This window comes from Mesoplodon mirus, assembly GCF_964341445.2.
Source record: "Mesoplodon mirus genome assembly, chromosome: 6".
NCBI lineage: Eukaryota > Metazoa > Chordata > Mammalia > Artiodactyla > Ziphiidae > Mesoplodon > Mesoplodon mirus.
This window is the reverse complement of record NC_138982.1, coordinates 8,994,146-9,019,215: the sequence shown is the minus strand read 5'-3', so window position 1 is coordinate 9,019,215 and position 25,070 is coordinate 8,994,146. Positions and strand designations below refer to the sequence as shown.

At 37.5% G+C, this 25,070-nt stretch overlaps 1 protein-coding gene across 4 annotated transcripts in view; it reads right to left on the bottom strand.

Moving 5' to 3' along the window:
• TRPC1 (transient receptor potential cation channel subfamily C member 1) overlaps window positions 1-24,729 on the bottom strand; it is a 62,505-nt gene extending 37,776 nt beyond the window's left edge. Inside the window, exons 1-4 of one of the 4 annotated variants that reach the window (XM_082624192.1) lie at window positions 24,078-24,729; window positions 12,648-12,802; window positions 6,328-6,429; window positions 1,678-1,880 (exon numbers count right to left, since the gene is read on the bottom strand). In XM_082624192.1, coding sequence (XP_082480318.1) covers window positions 1,678-1,880; window positions 6,328-6,429; window positions 12,648-12,802; window positions 24,078-24,252 — 635 coding nt within the window. In that variant the 5' untranslated portion in view covers window positions 24,253-24,729. The remainder of the gene's footprint in view (window positions 1-1,677; window positions 1,881-6,327; window positions 6,430-12,647; window positions 12,803-24,077) is intronic. The other 3 variants (XM_082624191.1, XM_082624193.1, XM_082624194.1) reach the window with 3 other exon arrangements.
• Between the last annotated feature and the right edge of the window lie 341 nt (window positions 24,730-25,070).

The window sequence follows — 25,070 nt, the reverse complement described above, 5'->3', positions numbered from 1 at the left end:
CCATACGTTTGTTCTCTACATCTGTGTCTCTATTTCTGCTTTCCAAATAAGATCATCTGTATCACTTTTCTAGATTCCACATATACGCGTTATTATACGATATTTGCTTTTCTCTTTCTGACTTACTTCACTCTGTGTGACATTCTCTAGAAGGGACAACAGTTTCTATGTCACTACATATAGAGTCATCTTGTTATTTCCTAAAACTGGATGGTTTTCCATTTGATGGCAGTCCATCCAATCTCCATTAATGGAACTTTAAGTTGCTTCTGATTTTTTACTTCCATAAATAATGTAAAAATGATTTTTCTTTAGTTCATATACCCTTTGCACATTCAGAACTTCTGGATAAAACAGCATGTGCATTTTAAATTCTGGTAGATGTTTCCAAAGCACTAACAATAGGGAGAGCTCATTTTCCCCTACATCTTCATTAGTACATTGCTACCCTAACAGATGAAAAATGGAATTTTAAGAGTTGTATTACTCTGAATTTCTTTAGAAGCTTTAGAAGTCATTTTAGAACTAAAAAATTAAATGAAATTGACATAGCTATTAACCAGATCTTATCAAAGAGAAACACAGATCTCATTGTAAAATAGACTTGAAAATAGAGGGACTTCCCTGGTGGCGCAGTGGTTAAGAATCCGCCTGCCAATGCAGGGGACACGGGTACCAGCCCTGGTCTGGGAAGATCCCACATGCCGCAGAGCAACTAAGCCCATGCACCACAACTACTGAGCCTGTGCTCTAGAGCCAACACAGCCAAAAATAAATTAATTAATTAATTTTAAAAAATAGAAAAAATTTCCAGTACAATCTCTGCAAGTAAACATTAAATTGATTCCCAGGAGACTTTTCCAATTTATGGATTTGTGACTATCTGTTGAAAGGTGAGGAAGGAGGGAGGGTGGATGGTTTGCAGCTTTAAAGCTAATTTCAAATATACTGTACAACAATCCTTAACTAGAAAACAATGTCAACGGATGACCTGGGACTTCCAAACCACATTTTCTGTAGTAAATACTATACTTCATACTATTTCAACTATATTTGACTACTATATAGATAATATATACATAAAGGCATATGCTGAAAATTAGATTCTCAAGTCTAGCCCTGAACCATACACCTTATACAACATGCACATGTGTGATCTTGCTCAGCCTGTCCAAGAAGGGGTACTTTCTTGTTCATTCACTCCTCAGTTGTTCTTAATACTTTTGACTGGGGAGAATGGGAAGAGAAGACTCAAATACTGTGTGAGAGGGGAAAAAGAGGCATAACAGGTTGAATATCTAGTTAGATAGATAATAGTTTTTATTTTCTTATAAATAAGACAGGAAGTGGTATCTCCACCCCTTCCAGTGCTTAGAAACTCTCTTAGATTAATAAACTCTGCTTTTAAAAAGCAAATAGTGACCCCATCCCTGACCAGCAGAAGTATGAGATAAACCTTATTCATAATTTGAAATTTTTTCCTAATTATTCATCATTTAGTACATACTTCTTTAAAATGCAGAACTCATTGTATTAAGCAAAGGAGCTAGAAGTTTGGCTTTCATTAGTCATTGCAGTACCATATTTCTTAAAGTAGACATAGAAAGAACCACAACAACAAAAACTTCATTGACATATACCTTACACACATCTTAATTTAAACCTTAATTTTCTGACCTGGAATGTCGGAGGCTGTCCTTTTTGTTTTTTGCAGAACACAATGTACATTCACAGCCAACCGCATGGGGCTTAGGTAGAGATACATCCTGTTTTAACAGCATTGTAAGAATTTCATAGTTGTTACGATGAGCAGCTAAAATGACAGGTGCAACATCCATAGTTGTTGAATACTCAGGATTCTGAATTCGCTCCATTAGTTTCTGAAAAATATTTATATAAATGTCCAAAAGTTCTTATTTGTGACTTCAAAAAACATTTATCTAAAAAATGTAATGAAAAAAATTGAAGGTACAAAGAATATAAAAATTATTTTGAGGAACATGATAAACATTTTCCTAGGATCAAATCTTTTTTGAAACCTCAAAACTTAACTTTAGTTAATAAATGCAATGTAATCATGACAGACAAAATCTTCAGTAGGAAATGTTCATACAGCCAGACTTCTGTTTTCCTAACAAAGAAGAAGTGTGTGGATATCTAGAGAAATACTTTAGGAGAAAGTGTTTCATTTTCACAGGATTATGGAAACATGCATGACAAGGATAAAGAACAAGAATTTTAGAAAAACAATATAATGGAAAAACAGAAATGTTAAAAGTAGGTAAAATATAAATGCATGAGAAAAAAAATTTTAATTCCACCTCTATGGCAAAACTTTGCCACATTGATAGCAATGAAGTTACTTGAAAGGAATAATAGGAGGCACTCTTCATTTTGTGTAATTCTCTACATATTCTCATCTCTACATATTCTCAAACACCACCTATACTACTTCCTGTTACAAATGCACAAAAACACTAACAATCATAGCTCCTGGAACTATTAGGCAGTTTACATTTATCATCTCATTTAATCCCCACAATAGCCTGCAAAATTGAACATTATAATCCCCATGAAGAAACTGAGGCTCAGAGAAGTTAATGTGCCCGAGCTACACAACAGAGTGGCAAAGTGCAGATGGACCCCAGTTGAGTGTTATTCTGGAGGCTGAGCTCCTTTCACTACATGGGCTCATGCCTGGTGATTGCATGACATGAGGAAAGAAACATTAGTAAATAAAGAGCAGGATTAAATAAAGAAGGTTGACTATTTTATGACTATTACATATTCTTTCTAATACTTATCACTTTTTCACAGATGTTTTCCTGTGAGCTGTTTGATTCCATAGTATAAGCTCATCAAGTTCACCGTTAATTTTTGTAATTTTTATTAACATTGTAAAAGTAGTACACACATTATAAAGTATCTGAAAAATACGCAAAAGCAGAAATAATAAAAATGCCCATGTTGGGCCTCCCTGGTGGCGCAGTGGTTGAGAGTCCGCCTGCCGATGCAGGGGATGCGGGTTCGTGCCCCGGTCTGGGAGGATCCCATGTGCCGCGGAGCGGCTGGGCCCGTGAGCCATGGCCGCTGGGCCTGCGCGTCCGGAGCCTGTGCTCCGCAACGGGAGAGGCCACAGCAGTGAGAGGCCCGCATACCGCAAAAAGAAAAAAAAAAAAAAAAAAAAAAAAAAATGCCCATGTTCCTACTACCCAAAACATTTTACAGTATTTCCTTTTAGTCCTTTCTCCACCACACCCACTTTTTAAGGGCAACGTTGGCATGAATGACTTGGCACCAACGATTAAAAACAATGGTCCTTAATATTTTGAAAATCAAGGACCCTTATAATGATCTCGTAAAGCTATTAACCCAGAATCTTCTGGGAAAAAAAATTCATGTACAGAATTTTGCATGCAATTTAAGGAAGTTCATAGACTCTATGTTCAAGATATTTTATTTTGCTAATATAAATAATACTACCACAAACATCTTTATGAATACAGCTTTTTCAAAATTCAGGATTATCTCATTAACATAGAACCCCTGAGGTGGAATTATAGGTCTGAAGGCCATGAACAATTTTGAAGCTTTTTATACATATTATCAAAGTCCTTTTAATAGTTTATATTACCAATAATATAGGAATGTACCCACCCACTAAGGTTTACTCACCAGCACTGAGCATGATCACTCCCAATTTATGAGTGAAAAAACTATCATGAAATATTAATTTACTTTTCTTTGATTACTGGTAAATTTTAGTATTTTCTGACATTCTTATCTTTTTTTCCCTCTTTTATGAATAGTTTGTTTATACACTTCCCATCTATTTATTGGGGACTTCAAATTAATGAATTTATTTTAAAATTACAGAAAAATCTAAAAATTTACTCCATTCCTCCTAATCACAAAAAAGAGCTTATAAAGAGGAGAACATCATATTTAATCCCTTAAGAAAAAAAAGGTCCTTATTTTTCCTATGAAACATAATTAACTGTATGAAAAACACTATTAGAGATAGATGATTAAAGTTCCTAATTTCAATGCTCATAATAAATCTACATACTATCAAAAAAATTCTGTATTTAAAAGTGAAAATTTATCAAAAGACAATTCTGATAAGCTAAGAATATACAATGAATTCACTGAGATGGTAAAAAAAAAAAAGTATATAAAAATATTTGATACTGCCTGTCCAGTTGTAATGAGGCTGTTAAAATGTGATTTTGTCACTGGAAGTATTCAGGCAAAGGCTGGATAACTTTCTTTGTTACAGATAGTGTAAAAAGTGTTCTTTCGGGGCTTCCCTGGTGGTGCAGTGGTTGAGAGTCCACCTGCCGATGCAGGGGACACGGGTTCGTGCCCTGGTCCAGGAAGATCCCACATGCCACGGAGTGGCTGGGCCCGTAAGCCATGGCCTATGAGCCTGCGCGTCCGGAGCCTGTGCTCGGCAACAAGAGAGGCCACAACAGTGAGAGGCCCGTGTACCGCAAAAAAAAAAAAAAGTGTTCTTTCATTGAGTAGGTGAGGACTGCCCACCCTTACAACTCAGTATTCGATTGGCAGTGGCAATGGTGATGAAATGATATCAGTCAGTTGCTCCAATACCCTGGCACACTACACTCACCCTCCCCAAGAGTGTAAATGGATTAAAAGGCTAGAAGGTGGAATAGGTATACCAAAATATACTAGTAACTGCAGGATAGGTGTCAGAAAATTGAATAGGATTTCTGATCATTTCTGATCTTTTGGATAGGAGTTATATTATTGGCCCTTTTTTCTCTACTCTTATTGGCTGCTTACCACCACTTAAAACTAGTCGGAACTATCCTCTGGAGAAAGTCATGCTTACACAAACTTTGTAATAGTTTAAATGAGAGACAAATATTTCAGTTAATATATGATAAGGTATGCAATTTAGGGGAGCTTCTCATCACTCTCAGAAAATGGCAGATAATTTGCAACCAATTTATAATTCTTTCTTAAAACAATATTTTTCTTCTGAGTATAGCCAGTTTACACTTCCAGAAATTATTTTTACTGATTGCTTTATTACATCCTCACCAATAATGAATGTTATAACTTTAAAATTTTGATACACAACAAATATCTCATTTTTACAGTAGAATTTATTTAATTATTAGTGACTATCTTCCTAGTCACAAAAGCAATAAAGAAAAATTTTAAAGTAAGGACAAATATCCTTAATTTGGCAATGTGATGACTGCTGTTAGGTAACATTTTGCTACATTTCCATACAGTTCCTTTTCTGTGCATATTTTTAATCTCAGATCATATTATATGTAGTTTACTATTCTCATTTTTTCTCTTCTGTATCATATTTTTTCATGTTCCTAATTATTCCTTTAAAAATATCATGTTAATATATATATGTAATTATTTATGTCTCCAATCTTCTATTTTGGGATGTTTAGATTGTGTCACATGGTTTTTTCATTGCTACAAATAAGATTACAAGTAACATTCCTGTCCACATTTCTGACCATTTCCTTTACAAATTCCTAGAGGAGGAAGCGCTAGGTTCAAGAATATGAACATCTTTCTTGTATATGACATATCCTGCCAAACTGCTTTTCAAAATACCCTCTTCCAGTGGTGTATGAAACTGTACTATGCCTTTGCCATCAATGGTTATTAGTTTTTAAAAAAAACTTCGCTGTTTGATAAGCAAAAATTAGCACCTCGTATTTGATTATTAGTAAGATTTAATATTTTGTACTTTCTTTTGAGATTTTTCCATGTCTTTTATTGATTTTGATATTTTTCATCAATTCATCTAATATTAAGATTATGAATTTGAGATATATGCTGGAAATATCTTTTGAAAGTTATCCAACTGCTTTCTAAATTTTGCCTGATGTCTTAATTCTAGAAGTTTAACTTCTATACAACCAAAGGCTGTGCCACTGTGATTTTTCTCCAAAGTACTTCCCTCCCAGTCAAATATTCACCTACATTTTCTTCCAGTTCTATGGTTTCACTGTTTATATTTAACTTTTAAATGCACCTGGAAGCTAATCTGTACTTTCAACTTAACCTGCAGAATGTTCCAAACTAAAAATACTGGATCACACTGGCAAAATTATAGAAATATCATGAATTTTAAGAAGGTTTCCTGAGAGCAACATTAATTATTCTTGCAAATGTCTACTTACTTTAAAGCAATATTTTACAGAGTAAAAAAAAAAAATCTATTTCTTTAAAACAAAGCAAATTGGAGGGGAGGGAGAAAAAAATGGCAGTGGGGCAGGAGATCTATTTTGGTTTAAAAATCCAAATCAATAAATATTTAAGAGTACTAACTACTATACTTGGTCTTGATGATCGTTTTGGTCGATGATTAAGTAGTATATCAACAGCTCCCACTACTTCAGAGTCGATTGCCACCAAAAGTGCATCTGCGGACTTTAAAAAAAAAAAACGGTTAAAAATGAAAATGGAGGATAAAAAGGTAAACTATTTATTTTTACTAATTCATAAAGAAAACTATTTTTTTAATTTAAATTGTATTATATACAGTAATACTGAATTTTTAAAAATTTAGACTGCCCAAATAGTACATTTGCTAGCCTTGGCAGTACTTCAGTGTACCACAACACACATATTTTTGTCCTGGTTTCACTGAATGAGCTGGTAAAATAATGAATGCTTGATAGTGGGGTTTATTAATGAAACAGTGCTGATCTATGCAGTATTAGTTGATATGTTATTTTTTTCAAGATGTTTACTCTCGAACTTTGGACCAAAAGAATCTTCATCACTCCAAATCTATAAAAGAAATTGCCAAGAACAATTACTACAGGTAAAGGATTGTTTTCTGTCTGATAAAAATGATAATCAATGCAACCATGAGGCTAGGGGACAATGAAAAATATGTTAACAGAAGGCGGAGCCCCTCTGTTCTCATCTTTAAAGCACACATGGCTGACTGAAATGGTACAAATATGGCATTAATATTAGCAATCTTTTTCTTTTTTTTGGTGGTGCCACACTGATTGCAGGATCTTAGTTCGCTGACCAGGGATCGAACCCAGGCCACAGCAGTGAAGGCGCCGAGTCCTAACCACTGGACCACCAGGAAATTCCCAACATTAGCAATCTTATCAAGTAAAAATCACAAAGAACTAGGATACCAATGTCCTTAGAGACAAGCAGGAGAAGTGACTTTATAGTTTTACTTCCAAACTACAGATCATTTTGAAGCTCCAACTTTGACAGGAGGAAAAAGTAAATAAATAGAAGCTGAGGAAATGGAGATTTTTCAACTTTTCAATATAACAAACTCTTCAGTCCTATTGTGATACTTGGCAAGTGAGACATCAGGTTTGGGGTTTCTTTTTGTTTTGCTTTGTTTTGTTTTTTAAGGAAAACCATAAAGGCAGAAGCGAAAAGTGGGGATAGGTAATGATTTAATCTAAGAAAATACCCTGATTATTTAAAAATGTACCCTGTACATTTTTAAACTATTATAATGTTTAACAACTATTTAAATCAATATTCTGTCCCATGAAAATGAAATTATAACAGATCTTTAATATTCTTTGTAGCTGAAAAGAAAGCTTTCATCCACTTTCTCTAGATGTCAAAAACAGAACTAAAAATGGCAGACTTTATCTGGATGTCTAAAAATAGGACTAAGCACCCCAAATAATTGGGTTGGGGTCACATTCAACCATTAGGAACTGCCTATGTATTCCTACAGGAAAAACTCCCCACCCTCATGGGAAATTTAATTCATTATTTTATCCCTTAAACATTTTAGGGTTCACTGGGCTGTAGCCTATTCTTTAAAAGCTAGCACTATTATTCTTCTGCTTTACAAACGTTTCTCTTCAGTTTTTACTGTACTTGGTCAGGTGAAGCGAACAAGCAAAAAGAACCATGTGTTCATTACTACTACACAGTTCATTTATGGTTTTTAATTTTAACCTATAAAGCTAACTATAGTAATGCCACTGCTCTCAGAGTCAAAACACCAGGCAACTCCAATCATCTGAAACACAGCCATGGATCTAGCTGCAAATTTCTCCCCAAACCATACTGAGCTGTCACAAACTAACTTCATGGGCATTATTTCCTAGAAGCAACTGCCTCACCCCCATCGACTCAGAGTTGTCTATAAATGACAGACACCTGGCTTTCCCAAGTACCCTCCAGGCTAGATTAAAACCAGCAAAGAAGGGAGGAAGGATGAAAAACGGCTAAAAGTTGATCATTGAGAAGATAAAATATCAGCATAGCAAAATCACTATCAATACAAAGCAGTCTGAAGCCACTTAATGTAAGGGAAAACTTGTCCATAGTTTCAGACTATCTGAAGCAAAGTAAAATGATTAAACTCTCAATGATTCCCACTTACGATGGTAAAGTTAAATTATATTCAGATATACTATTTAGCAAAGAATAAAGAAAGATTCATGTTAAACCTTTCAAGGCTTAAAAGGATAAGCTTCAGGTATAAAAAAATTTATGTAAAAAAGTCATGTAAGGAGTTGCCCTGGACTTATTCTGCACAATGCTGTTACTTGATATATCAAAGGCAGGTCTGAAGGGAAAAATGTTTTAAATTATTTTTTAAGTATCTCTAGTATACAGATGTCCTCATTAGTTTTGCTTCCTAATTTTTCACAGATATTTGACCATTCTTTATTAAAATCTATTCAGTACACACCTATTGTGTATTAATGAGATTACTATCTCCCTTCTCACCTCAGAATTTGTCTTTTCAACAATTCCCGTACTCTCTCCTCTAAGCTCAGATACTCATTTATTTCCTTCCTTCCCAAAGCTAAATTTTCCACCTAGGTATTCTATTTAGTGCTCTGGTCTTCTACAGGACCTTGGTCCTTCCTTGGCAGAAACACCAGTCCCAGCCCTCACCTCCCCAAAACTCCCAAAACATGAAATACTTCCTCACTCTTTGCTAATTGACATGATTCTCTCTTTCTCTCACCACCAGTTTTCTTTCTCTCACTCTCACTCTCAAACTCGTGCATGTCATTTTCTCTAATTCTACTGATGCCAGTTTCAAAATCCAATGGCCTTTCCGACCATTTTCCTTGATTTCTCAGCAACGGTAATAAAACCGTTTCTTTGGTTTTCACAACGTTGCGTATCCTATAACTCCTTTAATGAAACCCTTTCCTTCTAATGCCCTTTTTTAATGTAGATGCTCCCTGAGAAAGAATCAGCACTAGTTGTTTGCTCTTCTCTATGATTTCATCCACTCTCATGATGTCGGGTCATCTCCATGGCCACGACTGCTGTATCTCTCCAGCCCAACCTCTCCCTAGAGATGCCAGCTTTCCACTGGAAACTGCCTGATAGCCCCAAAATAAACAAGGCTAAAACCAGAATTCACAGTTGTCTGCCCCAAGTTTGACTTTTCTTCTTAACTTCCTGTTTTTCTTGCATCATTCTCCCAGTAACCCATGTTTAAGATTTGCAAATCATCTTGGACTCCTTCTCAATCGCCCCCTCCAAATTTAAATACTCACTAAGTTCTATCAATTCTTCCTTCATAACATCTCTCACATCTGCCATTTTTTTCCCTATTCTTATAGCCACTATTCCAGTTCAGGCTTTAACCTCTTCACATCTGGATTATTATAAAAACTGCTTACCCAAGCTATTTATAGCCTTCCCCACTTCCCATTTTTTAATCTGTACTGAACACAGCCACTAGATTAGTTTTTCTAAAATACCACTGGACACATCACATCCTTCCTCAAAAATCATTTAATGATCTCACTATCTATCATATAAAAGCCAAATTCCTTAGACTAGCCTTCAAGCCCTTTTCATCAGTTTTGTCTTAGTTATTTTTCCAGATATTTTCCACTACTATCCAACCCAAATATTTTGTTCAAAAAGGCTAAGTTAATTCACTGACTCAAGAATATACATTTACATGCCTTTGTTTACGTCCTTCTCCACCTCCTGTTCCCACCTATCTACACATTGTTTTACAGTAGTTTTAGGTAGCAGGTAAAAGCATGGACTCTGGAGCCAGAACCTGGGTTCAGATTCCAGATCTGGCATTTACGGAGTAACTTTGGGCATGTTACTGAAACCTTCTGTACCATGGTTTCCTCATCTATAAAATGGGGATAATAATAGCACCTATCTCACAGAACTGTTGTAAGGATTAAGGAAGTGAATATACTTAAGATTCCTGTCACACAGTAGAACTATATAAATATTAGCAATTATTAATATTTCAAGGCTGAGCTCAACTGCCATTCTTCCATGAAACCTTTCTTGCTAGCTCTAAACCACAGTGATCTTCTCTTTCCTATGTCTCCAAAACATTTATTGTGAACCACAAAAGTTTAAGTATAAAACAGGGTTTCTCAACGGTGGCACTATTGACATTTGAGGCCAGATAATTCGTTATTGTGGGGGGCTGTCCTGTTCACTGTAGGATGATTAGCAACGCCCTTACCTTCTACCCGCCAGACGCCAGTACTAACCCACCCCCAAGCTGCAAAACCAAAAATGTTCCCAGACATTGCCAAATGTCCCCTAGGGACAAAACTGCCGGTTGAGGGCCACTAGTATAACACAAGATAAAATACAGGAAAGCACTTTGTAACCTCAAAGCGACACGCAAGGGTCAAGTACTATTACCACCCAGCACTTACGAAAGACACTTTTGTATCATTTGATTGATTTAAAAGTCATATGCACTTTCATTGTCCAACTGGTTTTAACATCCTTTAGTACAGAACTCATGTTTTACATATTCATTTCCACAATCACACCCAACCAAAGGCCTTGGACATCTGTTGACTGACAGATAAGACATGGGTAATTGAAGACGGAACACAGTGAACTGGAAAGAGCATGGGATTTGCAGTCAAAAGGTTAGCTTCAAATCTTAGCTTCGCCCTTACTTATTTTAGAACTTTGGGCAATTCATAACAGTCTGTGAGCCTCAGTTTTCTGATCTATAAAAAATATAACATCTAGACAGGCTGGCTATGATGTTCAAATGTGATCAGGTATGTGAAAGAACCATGTATATTGCAGAAATTTTATATACGTAGAATCTTACATGTAAAAAGACAAAATGATTTTTATATCAACACCCTAATACCTCTTTTACACAGAATCATCAGAGACTTTGTGACAGTATTTTATAGGTAACTGAAGCTTATGCCTTTAAGTGTTTAACTTTGAAATTTAAACAAGTTTGATGGAAGTTTTCTGCTTTCAGAAGTACTATATATATGCTTCTTCTTTCTTCTAAAGTAATACGTACTGAGTATAATTTAACTTTCCCTTACTGACTCTGGGCCATTGCTATAAACATCAATTACCACCCTAACATACAGTTCCCTTAGAGATTAACAGGTACCTAATGCTACTGACCTCTTTTAAATAGAGTCAGAGGTACTGTGCCTAATTTTTTTCCACTGCAGCCTCATGCCCTTTCTGTTGCCCCTGTAATTCTCTATGGATTAGAAAACTAAGTAAGTTTGTTAAAGTGGAATCTAAAGTAAGAAAAAACAGATTTTGAAGGAGGACTCCAGAATTACCCCATGATAAAGCTCATAAATGGGAAACTTCACCGCATCTACCCTGGCTGCTCAGAGGTATTTTTCACTTACTTCCTGGTTCTCAGGGGTGTTCTGGATAAATGAAATTTCTGGGAAAGCAATTTATTTCTACTCTAAATATGTATACACAGAGACAGTACCACATATTTTAATACATATATATGTATTATATTTATATATATAATAGAAACATACATAGGACTAACCTACTTATTTTTTAAAAAGCTTCTATGAGTGCTTCCTGATACTACTCCCAAAAAAGTCTCATTAGTTTAAAGCTACAAAAGAGCAAAGAACCATACTGTTTGAAAGAAAAAAAAGAGCCAGAATTCATATGCTAAGTCCCATCATGAGCAAACCAAAAAGGAAGGAAAATAATATTATTAAATTTCCTTCCGATCTCTTAACTGAATTCTTTTAAGACATACACATGCCTGCTTTTTTACACGAACTGATATGAAGACAAGCAGAAAGGTCAATGTTTTCCAGTTTAAAAAAATCCATTCACCTTTAGCTATAAGCGAACACTAAATTTCAGACAAAAAGGACAATTTAATAAAACTCTGGAGAAAATCAAATCGAAAATTGCTTTGTAAGTGAGGAGTATTCTGTTTTTGTGCTTGTAAATTATATGGGCCACAGAAATACCTGTTCCCCTGACACTTCCAGAACACTTGTACTATTTTTAGATATATAAGGTAAATAGTAATATAATAATGTAAGTAATAAAAACAAAGTCATCTTTAATAAGTCATGATAATTCACCTCTGTCGGATGGTTTAAAACATATAAGATAAGGGGCAGGAGTGAAAGTTGGGAAGAAAAAGATAAATCAAGTCAAAATACTACACTTTTTTAAAAAGGGTTTTTTTGGTTTGTTTTTAAATTTTTAGTAGCTCAAAACAAAATAAAAGGTGAAAGAAAGAGAAGAAAAATAGAGAGAGAAAGGAAGGAAAGAGGAAAAAAGGAAGGGAGGGAGGAAGGAAACTAGAAAGAAAGGAGAAAATATGGCATATCTAACAGTACTTAGAAGCTACTGGATAAAATTATCTAGCCTTGTACCTGACAACCGTAGTCCAAAAGAAGCTGCAGTATATCCAAGTTTTCGTTTTCAATAGTTATGGTAACAGCATTTCTCCCAAGCACATCTACGCAATTTATGTTCAAGTCACCTGAACTGTTTTCCTCCAAAATCTTTTTAACCATATAATAGTCACCTAAATAACAATATACAAACATAATTTAATATCCATGACACATTAAATAAGAATGACTGTAAAGAAAACTTAGCCTGTTGATTTAAAAGATTAAAAAACGTAAACTCATTTTTGTATATGGAAATGTGCAAAGAAAATGTGAGCATTTCCTTGCTGAAAACTTATACCCTGATAAAAGAATATGTACATCCGTTGCGAACATAAAAAGTAGAAAAAATTTAAATGTACAGTTTAAAATAAAAGTTGTTTAAAATTCATAACTGATTGATTATAAGGAGAAGAACTTTCAGAAGATATTTAAAGTAATAATGTCTAAAAACATAGACTGGGTGCTAGCAAAATAAGATATACACTTAAAGGATTTAAGTTTTATATCTCAAATACATACACACATTTAATTGTTAAATGGTTAAAAATGAGATCTAGTAATAAGTGGAGGATGTTACGAAGAGGTTTTACAAGGGAAAATACTTTGGAAAAGCAGTGTGAACGTGTATATGCTTGCGGGTATGTATAGTAAAAGGGAAAGATGTCCAAAATTCCGTCCCCTCCCCACTCTCCCAACACACACACACACACACACACACACACACACACACACACCCCTCATTAATGAAGCTGTTTAGATTAAATAACGACAGAATATTCAGCTCACAAAACTCTTAAGCAAGACTATGACTAATGCTGGTAGAGGCCAATGTCAGAATATTTCAAAGCGAAATTTTTTTTTTTTTTTTTTTGCGGTACACGGGCCTCTCACTGCTGTGGCCTCTCCTGTTGCGGAGCACAGGCTCCGGACGCGCAGGCTCAGCAGCCATGGCTCACGGGCCCAGCCGCTCCGCGACATGTGGGATCCTCCCAGACCGGGGCACGAACCCGTGTCCCCTGCATCTGCAGGCGGACTCTCAACCACTGCACCACCAGGGAAGCCCCAAAGCGAAATTTGACCTGTCAGGATTATGCAGATTGGCTTCTGCCTCACTCTACCCCACTCTACCCCACAACAAAACAGCTAACTCATGGAGGGAAATGAGAATAATTATGGAGGTAATCATTTTCACAGAGGGCCCACTATACTTATCTGCTAACCAGCTGGTGCAGCAGGTAAAAGGGGAATAAATCAAAAGAGAAATGCTAATTAAATGGAGAAAGAAAGCAAAGTGGGTTTTGTTTTATTTCATCTTACTTTTTAAACATACAATGAATAAATGATTTTAAGTGACTTGCAAACAGAGCCGTTACTTGGAAGCCTATGAATAAGAAACAGGAAAAGAACAATCAGAGTGGAAATCAGAAGGAAAAAAAATGATTTCATGATACAGAAAGAGAAAAATTTAAAACTGGACTACATGAGTGAATAACAAAGAAAGGTAACAGATTTTTTTGGTTAAAATTTCAAATAAATTATGCTATTATTTTTAACCAGTGACTTTAAAGTCCCCACACATTTTGGAAGACGTTGAATGGTAGTTTTCTTGAAGGTGTATTTCCTTAGTTCCCTCAAGAAGAAAACAAGTCACAAAAAGAGATTATTTCCTCATAGAACTACTAATTAATAGACACTAATGTTCCATGGCAAAAAACTTATCAAACACTTCACAAAGTTGAACCAATATGAACATGCAGATAGATCCGTGAAAAACTTATCACTAATACAGGAAAATAACTTTAAAATCTTATTTCAGGTGAACTGATTTCAATATCTTAGTTGTAGGAGAATGCTACCCATAAAAACCCTTGCTCTATTTTCTTTGGTTTCATGATGTGTCTGGGTGAGGATTAGATTTTATTTATCCTGCTTGAGACTCATTAGGCTTTCTGAAGCTAAGGACTATGCCCTTCATTCATATGCAGTATTTTCAGCCATTCTCTCTTCAAATACTGTTTCAACCCCTTATTATTTTTTCTCCTATTGGAACTTCTTTAGACATTATGTTAGACTGTCCCATTCTAACTTCTTTGTCTCTAAAGATTTATTTACTTTTTTTTATTTTTTAATTTTTGGCTGTGTTGGGTCTTCATTTCTGTATGAGGGCTTTCTCTAGTTGTGGCAAGCGGGGGCCACTCTTCATTGTGGTGCGTGGGCCTCTCACTATCGTGGCCTCTCTTGTTGTGGAGCACAGGCTCAGTAGTTGTGGCTCACGGGCCTAGTTGCTCCGCGGCATGTGGGATCTTCCCAGACCAGGGCTCGAACCCATGACCCCTGCATTAGCAGGCAGATTCTCAACCACTGTGCCACCAGGGAAGCCCTAAAGATTTATTTTTCTTCTTTCTCTCTTTCCTGCATTCTGGATCACTTCTTCAGATTTATCTTCCACTTATTCCTCCTTCAACTATTTCTGCTGATTATTCATTAATTTTATTTTTAATGACTACATTTTTTATTTCTCTAAGTTTTATTGGATTCCTTTCCAAATCTTTGATTTACTCTCTTATGTTTTAATTTCCTTAAGCTTTTTGTCATTTTAAACATACTTATTTTATGGTCTCCATATGATAATTATCTAGGTCTTAGGGATTTAATCCTATTTGTTGTGTCTATTGTGACAATAGGTGACTGTCTTCTGAATTTTTTAATTGGGTATTGCAAACTCAATTTCATGCAGGTTAACTGTGGGAAACTAGGCAGCCTCGTTTGAAAGCTTGTCCCACCAAGGATGTTTTGTGCTTGCTTCTTCCAGATAACTCAGAGGTTTTGCTACCCTATGAATCCTTTTTATACTAATTTCTCAGTTTAGGTTTTCCCAGATCAAGTAGGTAATATTAATTTAAACCCCAAGCCAACAGAGGCAGGAGCATAGTTACGAGTTCTTAGGGAAGTCTTGTTTGGAAGGTTCTTTGTAGTCTCCCTGTGCTGACGGACGGGTTCTTTTCCTTATCTACCCCTTTGCTAAAAGTGTAGTCCTTTAAGGATCCTGGTTTCATGTTTGGATGTTGTTCCAATTTCCCCACTTCGTACAAACTCAAGGCTTTGTAACCTGTTTCCACAAGGGCATTAAAATTCAAATCCCAACAATGCCCAGCCTAATAACTCTTGCTCCCATCCACGGAGCAGTCAAATGTCAACTCACACACTCCTTTGTTTTTCAGTCTTTTCTTTATGTTTGAATCTGTTTTCCTTACTTTCCTGAACGCTCAGCTGTTCACTTAAATGTATGTTTATTATATTTTATCTAGCATTTCTAGGTGATTTAAAACAGAAGCGTTTTCAGATTATTTAGTCAGCCATATTGCTAGAGACTGAAAAGTATAGAGAGCTGTATAAATATAATTCTTATAAAATTTTATAAATTTCACATACAGCAAATGGTCAGAAACAACGGCTACACATTTTTAAAGTTTAGACTGCTGTTTAAAAAGTAATTGTATTGCAAATGTCAGATTCTACAGCTTTAAGGTTTCAAACACTATTCCCATTACAGTTAGGGGGCTATAAAGGGGAAAAAAAAACTTAGACGTCAAAACCAAATAAGTAATTTTCATTCCTAAAAATAATAAAAATTTCCACCCTGTCATGGCTGACACACTCACGTAAATGAACAATTATAAACTATAGTCACAGAACCTATAGGAAACCTAGACTGGTTTCTAAGCATTCTACCTAAGTTTATATTTGCAAGCCATTTAAAACAATGTACTGTATTCAGAAAGCCCAGAACAGTCTTAATATTTAGGATGAGTGTATATGTAAGAAGAGGTGAGTAAATTTAAAATATACAGCAAGAAGCTAGTTATAGAGCAAGGATTACAAGTAAAAATGCCTTCTTGGGTCAGGCAAATTTAGAAATGTTTTTCATTTTACACTGAAGTTGCTTTTAATGGTTACATACATCTTTCATCTTTTAGAATATAACATATGGAAGGAAAGGCAACATGATCCATTTCCTTTTTTGGCTAGATAGTTGTCTTTTTTTCAGTGAAGGAAAAAGAAACCTTTTCGATCAGTTCCACCAGTATCCAAATTCAACAGCAAAACTTCTCAGTTCCCTCTCCAGAGTATCTCCCATACTTATCCACTTGTACCCATGTACACTGTAACCCCCAGTTCAAGACACCATCATCTCTCTCCTGGACTCTGCATTAACATCTTTACTGATACAGCTGCCTACACTCTAGTACAGGGGTCAACAAATGTTTTTTATAAAGGGCCATACAGTAAATATTTAGGTTTTGGGGGCCATATCATCCCAGTTGCAAACACTCAACTCTGCTCTTGCAGCACCAAAGTGGCCACAGACCAAATATACACGATGAGCTCCAATGTGTTCCAATAAATATTTATGGACACTCAAGTTTGAATTTCATATAATTTTCACGTGTTATGAAATATTATTCTTTTGATTTATTCCCAACCATTTGAAATGTAAAATATAAAAATCATTCTTAGCTCACAGGCCTTCCAAAAACAGGTGGTGGGTGGACTTGGCCTGTCGGCTGTAGTTTGCCCACCTCCACTCCAGCACCACCTCTTTAATCCACTCTCCACCCAGCATTCACAGTGATCATTTTAAAATTCAAATCATATCAGGTTTTCAATCCTCAAGATTTCTTCTGTACGCGGGCCTCTCACTGTTGTGGCCTATCCCGTTGCGGAGCACAGGCTCCAGACGCACAGGCTCAGCAGTCATGGCTCACAGGCCCAGCCGCTCCGCGGCATGTGGGATCTTCCCGGACTGCGGCACGAACCCGTGTCCCCTGCATTGGCAGGTGGACTCTCAACCACTGCGCCACCAGGGAAGCCCAATCCTCAACATTTTTAATCACACTTTAAATGCCACAATCTTTTCGTGGCTTACTAAGGCTTATGGGACCTGGCCCTTGCTATCATTCTGCATTTACCTTGTTGCCACTCTCCCACTTACCCACTATGATCTTTCTACACCAGTGTTTCCCAAACTGCAGGTTGAAACCCATTAGCAGTCATGAAATCAATGTAGTGAGTCTTAAACAACAATTTAAAAAAATGAAATAGTATATAAAATTACTGTTGTGATCCCATGGATCCTTAGCAACAAATTCACCCTGGCCAACTGTGATATATTCACCCTGGCCAACTTGAGAAAGACAGTGGAGACATGTTATAGTATCAGTGAAGAACTGGTAATCATCTTTTCTTCATTGGCATCTCATTTTATTTTCTGACCTATGATGGTAAATTTCAACATCACTGAAATGGGAATATTAATGTCGGTCAGTTTAATTTTATAGTAACCAAATTTTCAGTTGGTTGTGAAGTACTGGAGAATTGATCTGTCAAAAAATCTGTAACGTTTTTCAAATCAAGTTTTTCTAACAAACTTTTTGACTATGGCAACTGCAACATTCTTATTGAACTATTACTAAAGACACTTAAAACAGAAGATTTTATTATTAAGAGGAAAAAGAATGATGAAGTAAAAAAATACAAAGCCATGATCAAATTCAATTGTTGGATCTGGAAATATAAATAGTGACAATACTGATTAAAATGTTAACTCTACAGCAAACTTCAAATTAGTTTGAACCAAATACTAAAAAGAAAAAAAAAAAAAACACATGCAAGACTTTTAGAGTGAAGACAATTTAAAATGTAGTTTTACCAAATGTTCAAAACCCAGTATTTATCATAGACCCCAACATGTTTGTAATCACATTGCTGTGGATGAAACCTTCAAAATTAGATACTCAGAAACATGGTATGCTGAACTGTCCGCAGTACTCTGAATATTTTTGGAAAAAGACAATTATTACTATAATTTCTTAGCCATTTATGTCTGTTAATTAAGACTATTAGTGATAATGAATATCACCTGGCAAACGAGCAGACTGCTGCAGGAAAAATTATACTTATATCATAGAAGGTAATGCTGATTTTTTTAGAGTAAATTAGTTTATAAATTAAAAATTATTAATATCTTCTTGAATCTATTAGAAGCAATGTTTACTTTGTAATTAGAGTCTGGTATAGGACTTGAGATCTAATTCACAGTGATGCTACAAGTTGTATAAAACTTTAGTTAATATCAGATATGCAGTAATACTGTTTCACAAAGGATTTATTGTGTTGCTTAAACGTAATCTCACATACATTTAATTATACATATTTATAGAACTGAAAAAGTACACTATGGATCAATATAAATTAAGCTACAAAAAATATAAAAGGATTAGTGATGGAGCAACAAATATGACCAGAAAATAAACATAGGACTTTTTTGGGTTTTTTTTTTTAACTAACAGAAGCTATTAATAACAGTGCTGATCACCACTTTATAGGTCACAAAGTTTTGGCAAGCAAAGGAATTCCACTGAATCTCATAACTATACTGATATGGTATTGGAATTCTTTTAGTCCTGATAATTTGTTTAGGCTCTTAAAAGTCACTACTTACCTCTTAGTGATAGCTTTTGAACTCATTACATATTAAACTACTAATCCTAAACTTCTTAGTATCATTAAATTTGGTGGTCAGTTATAAGGAAGATATTTCTCACACTGGAAGCATGGAAGAAGAGGAATTATTCTTAGGTTGCAACAATACCCATACAATAAAATTTAATCTTTTAACACCCTTCCCCGAAGTTTATAATATACTAGGTAAAGGGGTTTGGCTTGGGTTACATTTTTTTAACTGCCCAGATAAAAGACTGACTGTATACTAAGAATATCCCATCTTCCAAATCATAAATAGGCCATTTAAGTTAAATTGAGCATTTGTTTCTGCCCTTCAGACAGATCTATTAGGCACAAACATACTTTATTTCCCTTACTGCTCCTCACAAGAGCACAAGAGAGCATCTCCATTACAGAAGAAGCTACGAAAGGCTAGGGATGTAGTCAGTTATATCTTGAAAAAGCACCTTTCTCCAGCGTCCTAACAAAATTAACCTGATAAATAGTCAGATGATGAATTACAGAAAAGAACAGCAAGTTAAAAATGAAATAAAGAAGCACACTTCTGTAATCACTACGAAGAAATGCCAGTATTATACTACTATGAAGCAGCTAGCTGCTCAATGCTTAGCCTCTTATAATAAAACCATCCACCAAGATTCTGGTGATTTAAGAGTCTTTTTTGTTAAAATAAAGATGAACCATACACTATGGAACCACTGGTGATTTGAAAAACTCTCCTGTACAAAATACTTAAATGCTTAAATACTAATGACAATTTGTGAAATGCCTGTAGAATTTTGTATATAGTACCCTCTTTACCTCTCCTTTCTGCAAAGTTTTCTTCCCTCACAGCACATACCTCTTAACATTAGGTGTCCCTTGTCGACATAAAACTTCTTGGCAGTACCCAGTACTCTGCACTTTTTCTTCCCACTGCCATCCTCTCCAACCCCAAACACTTCAAAATCTCTTTACAAATAGCTGTTTTTAAAAGTCCCATTAAATATATTAAGTGCTATTAAAACAACAGCTTAATATTACTTCTCCCAGAAATGTTACCCATTTCAAAAGCATGCTAAGCCAAAGGTATGCAAAGTTTAAGCAGAATTCAGGCATCAAAGCACCCTCCATACAATGCAGCAAATCAATACCACAAAGGTGACACAGATCTAGATTATTAGACTGAGCCCGAGAATAAAGGTGAAATTCAGCTCTCTCCATCCCTCCCGACTCCATGCTGAAATTTCAAGAAGGGCCTCCTGACTTATTTATTGCAAATCGAATTTCCTGAAAATGCTCTTCATGAAAAGTTGGCAGGGACTGAATCCAGAATGAATCCTTTCATCATTTTCCTTTTCTACACAAGAACTGATTACTGATCATCAGCAACTTAAAGGGTTTAATACTAAAGCTACCATCTACTCAACAGTTACTTTCAAAGAGGTGAATTAACAACTATATTTAGCTTAGGTGTTCCCTAAATAAAGGTATTAATTCTTTCTCCAGCCAGCAGGTCTGAGGTTAGACCCCTGTCTCCCACAAATAAAAGTGGCTCATTACCATACTAATTCTCAGTGTGAAAGGAAAAAGACTTGGGTGGTAAGAATCACTGCTTAATATTCCATAAAACAACACTCTCGTTTCAGATCTTGTTTCAATTAAACTTTACCTCTGAATTGCAGCATTCTACGTCTAAAAAGAATATGTGTACTTTCTGAGAATTTTATGTGGGGTGGGGGGGGCAGACTTAGCTTTATATAACTGGCACAGGAGCCTTCAATTCACTTTTTCTTCTAAATTTTACGAAAAAGAACCGATGTTACCTTTGAGATGATTCTGACCCACTTTCAAGATCAACAATAGCCACCATTAAGTGGCCACTACCTGGATCTGCGCTTGCCTAGATCTATTGGACTAATAATTCACATAAAAGCTAGCTGTACACACTATAAAATCAAACTATAAAATCATTTTCTTTCCTACCTTTTTTCTTTACTCCTTAATCTGTACACACCTTTCAAAGGGTCACCCATCCACTAACAAACACATAACCCCATCTCCACAATTTTTGCTTTAGGAATTCTCCTTAAGTGGAATACATTACGGACATTTGACACATGTAGTGTAAACTTGATAAATGAAACAAGGGTGAGAAACATAGATGTTCTAGAGTGGGTCTGCTCTTGCGCTATTAAAGCTTTTCACCTTTATTGGATAAATAGAATCCAGGGAAACCACAGTTAATAAAACATTCACAGAGGGCCTCCCTGGTGGCGCAGTGGTTGAGAGTCCGCCTGCCGATGCAGGGGACACGGGTTCGTGCCCTGGTCTGGGAGGATCCCACATGCCGCGGAGCGGCTGGGCCCGTGAGCCATGGCCGCTGGGCCTGCGCATCCGGAGCCTGTGCTCCGCAACGGGAGAGGCCACAACAGTGAGAGGCCCGCGTACGGAAAAAAAAAAAAAAAAAAAGAAAAAAAAAAAACATTCACAGAGAGCAAGTTTAATTTCCAATTAGTAAATCCAAATATGGATGTGTCTTTTCTAACACAAGTGATTTTCATTCATTCAACTAAAACTAGATCAAAACTTAGTGGTTAAGAGTGCAGGCTCAAAATAGATCCTAGTTCTACTACTAACCAATGTAACCTTGGGCAAAGTAATTCTAAAATTTTGCTAAGCCTCATTTTCCTCATTCATAAAGTGGGGATAACAACATCTGGCTCATGGGGTTGTGAGGATTAAATGAAATCATCTATGAAAAGCATATGCACTCTACCCCAAAAGCTGTCTCAGTCAACGCTTGCCATTTGGCTTGATGAAAGCTCCAAAGTAACAGTGGAAACTATAGCTACTTCAGGAAACTTTTCACTTTTAGATTTGGTTTGGGTAACGCTAAAAAAGGTTTAACAATATTAGTGAATATAAACAAGTAAACAAAAAAAACTGCTGTAACTCAAATATATATTTTTCAGCATAAATGTATACCATAAGTACATGTAAGAAATAAGCCATTTTTCCAAATCTAACCTAAGAATTCATTTCAACATACCTGAAACAGAAAACACCTATTTAATCTCACTTGTTAAAAAAATGTTTTAATTTATACGGGGGAGAAAAGGCATGCATATTTACTTTCCACCCTACCCCCAAAAGCCAGATCTCTCCAAGGATCTTAATGATGTTATAAAAGGGAAACTGATGAAGAAAGAACATCAAGGCTATTTCAACCGGCACTACTGGACAGGCTGCAGAACTGTCATACATTCAAACTCTTTTGAGATACGTCATGCAATAATCCTAAATATACACACCATACAAGTACTTATTCGAGCTATGTTCCATTATGACATTCCTCTGTCCTCAGTTTGACAGGAATATTAAATTGCCTTTCCTGACATAATTTCTGTTTGCTTTAAAATAACCATAGCTCAGTAAGCTGGGGTAGATGTAGCAGCCACTTACTAATTCTAGTACAACACAATCCGTTCCCTTCCTCTCTCAGAGAATTTTTGAAGGAAGAGAACTCAGACTATCCACTCTAGAAATACTAAAGAATTTTACATAATCCACATGATATTTATGAGGTTACAGACATATATTCTATGTTTCTTCACATTTCCAAGACTGTATGAACCTGTCCATGGTGGACTTTCACAAATGCTTTCATAATATAATACTATTACATAAGATCATAAAAGGACTCATGATGGACAGGGGTGGACTTTGTTTATACATCAATGTGTTTTCAAAAAGTTGTGTAAATAAAATCCTATCTCAAAGCAGTAGAAGTGGTTAAGGAGGCTGTCATTTATTAAAAAAAAAAAAAAAAAAAAAAAAAACATACAAACAAAAAAATCCTCTGTAGTTAATCTTTTCACAGTGTAAGTTGCCCTTTGGGTTTATGTTTTGGAAGTTTGCATGATTCCAAACATTTTTCCTAAGCAAGCATGGCCATTGGAAGGCAAGCTGAATAAATTTAGAAAGAGAAAATTTACAGCACTTTTTTACACGTAGGAAATAAAAGCAGTTTTAGGGCAATCAATTTCCCATTCTTTTTATTATACTCATCAATAGAAAGCATGCTTAAGTGAGGAGACTTTGTTATGGCCATAAAAGTGATCGATTTCCAGATTTTTTTTAAAAACGAAAACGCATTAAAACACATGTTTGCCCTGTAATTATTTAGCACTACCTTTATTTCCCAAAGAAGGATGAGGAGCAATAAACCTTCCTCTCTAACAAAAAGCATGAACAAAGTTGTTCCATAAATTTGGAGAAACTCTGGAACTTAGGCAGAATTTCTCCATAAAGTGCTGTTTTTATGTCCACCTAGGATATTGACATACCTAATGCCATTCGACAGTCACTGAACACCAAGGCACCGGGTGGCTGGAGTTAAATAATACAAGTAAGGTTTTAAAGAAAAAAGAAAACAAAACACCAGCTGAGAGCCCATAAGCAGGAGGAACCTTAAGCAAGGACATGAGATTTTTTTCGGACTGAAAGGTCCAAAACTAGACAAAACCTCTGGGCTCCCAGAAAGAAAGAACGGGAGACCAGGCCATTCAAGTGGTCAGTAGCGCAGGTGAGGCTGAAACCCTAGGGTCCCGCCCCCACGACGCTACCTGAACACCTGACCGCACGAAAGGAGACCACGGGGCAGGGCCGCCGCCCCAGGTGCGGCGCTCGGAGGTCGCCACCCGCAGCTGCTCCCGCCCGACAGCTCCGCGCTCACAAGGCAGAGGCGGTGCCTGGCAGCCCGGGAGGTGCAGCGGGCGCGGCGCGAACAGACGCTCGGCGCACGAGGAAGAGGGAGTGCCCCGAGTTGAGGCTGGGGAGAGGATGAGGGGTGTGAAGGGTACGGGCATCCAGAAGCAGAGAAAGGGGCCTAGCTCTCACCCTTGTCGCACGCCAGCAAGAAAAGCTTCTCATTCAGGGTATTCTCCTCCTTCACCTCCCGCACATCCTTCAGCGCCATCACCTCGCTCGGCGACGAAGAGGAGGATGGGGAGGAAGGCAGGGAGGAGGAGGAGGCGCCCGAAAGGTCCGTGCTCGGGTACAGGGCCGCCATCATCGCGGCCCATGAAAGGGGCAGGCCAGGAGACGGGGGCGGGGCCCCCACCAGCCCCGACCCCGACCCCCGGCTGGAAAAGGGATGAGTCGTTCCCACGGCCGCCTCGGCGCGCGGCCCGTTGGCCCCGAAGGGCGTCGCCTCCCCACGGAGCCAGCACTCGCCCTCCACCGACAGCCCCAAATTGGTGGCGGCGCATGCGCGGCCCCGGGGCCAGCGCCCCCTCCCCAGCCGCCGGCGCCCAGGCCGAGCAGGTCCGCGCCCGTCCGGGGACGGCAGAGTGGCCCGCGCCAGGGCGGCAGCCGAGCGCGGGGCCGTGCCAGGAGCCGCAGGGGCCGCGCGGGGGGCGGCCCGGCCAGAGAGGAGGATGAAAATCGGTGGGAGAAGAGCTCCAAGAAGCGATTCTGCACCAGCCGGGCTCCAGGTCTCTGGAAACCGCCGACCGGGCTGCGCCCAGAGATGTTCGCGGCTCGCCTCACGTCACCTTCCGCTCAGTGAGAGCGACGACCACGGGGCGGGCTCTGTGGTGGGCGGGACCTGGGGCGGAGGCGGGGTCCGAGAGCGCACCGCCCCCTGGAAGGCTTCCAGCCTCGGAGGAAAAGGCGAATGGCCCGGTGTACCCTTTCCACAACCAGGTTGCAGGTTTGAGGTAATTTCCCCGCCGTCTCGGGCTGCACACAAGTTAAACATGCAGCGGGGTGGTTCACTGAGCCTCTGATGACTTAACGTTTAGTCGAAACCCCCCCGTGGAATTGTCGAATTATTGCATATTCCTTTGTCCTCTGCCTAAAGCAGAAAGGACAGGGCCCTCGCCAAGCCAC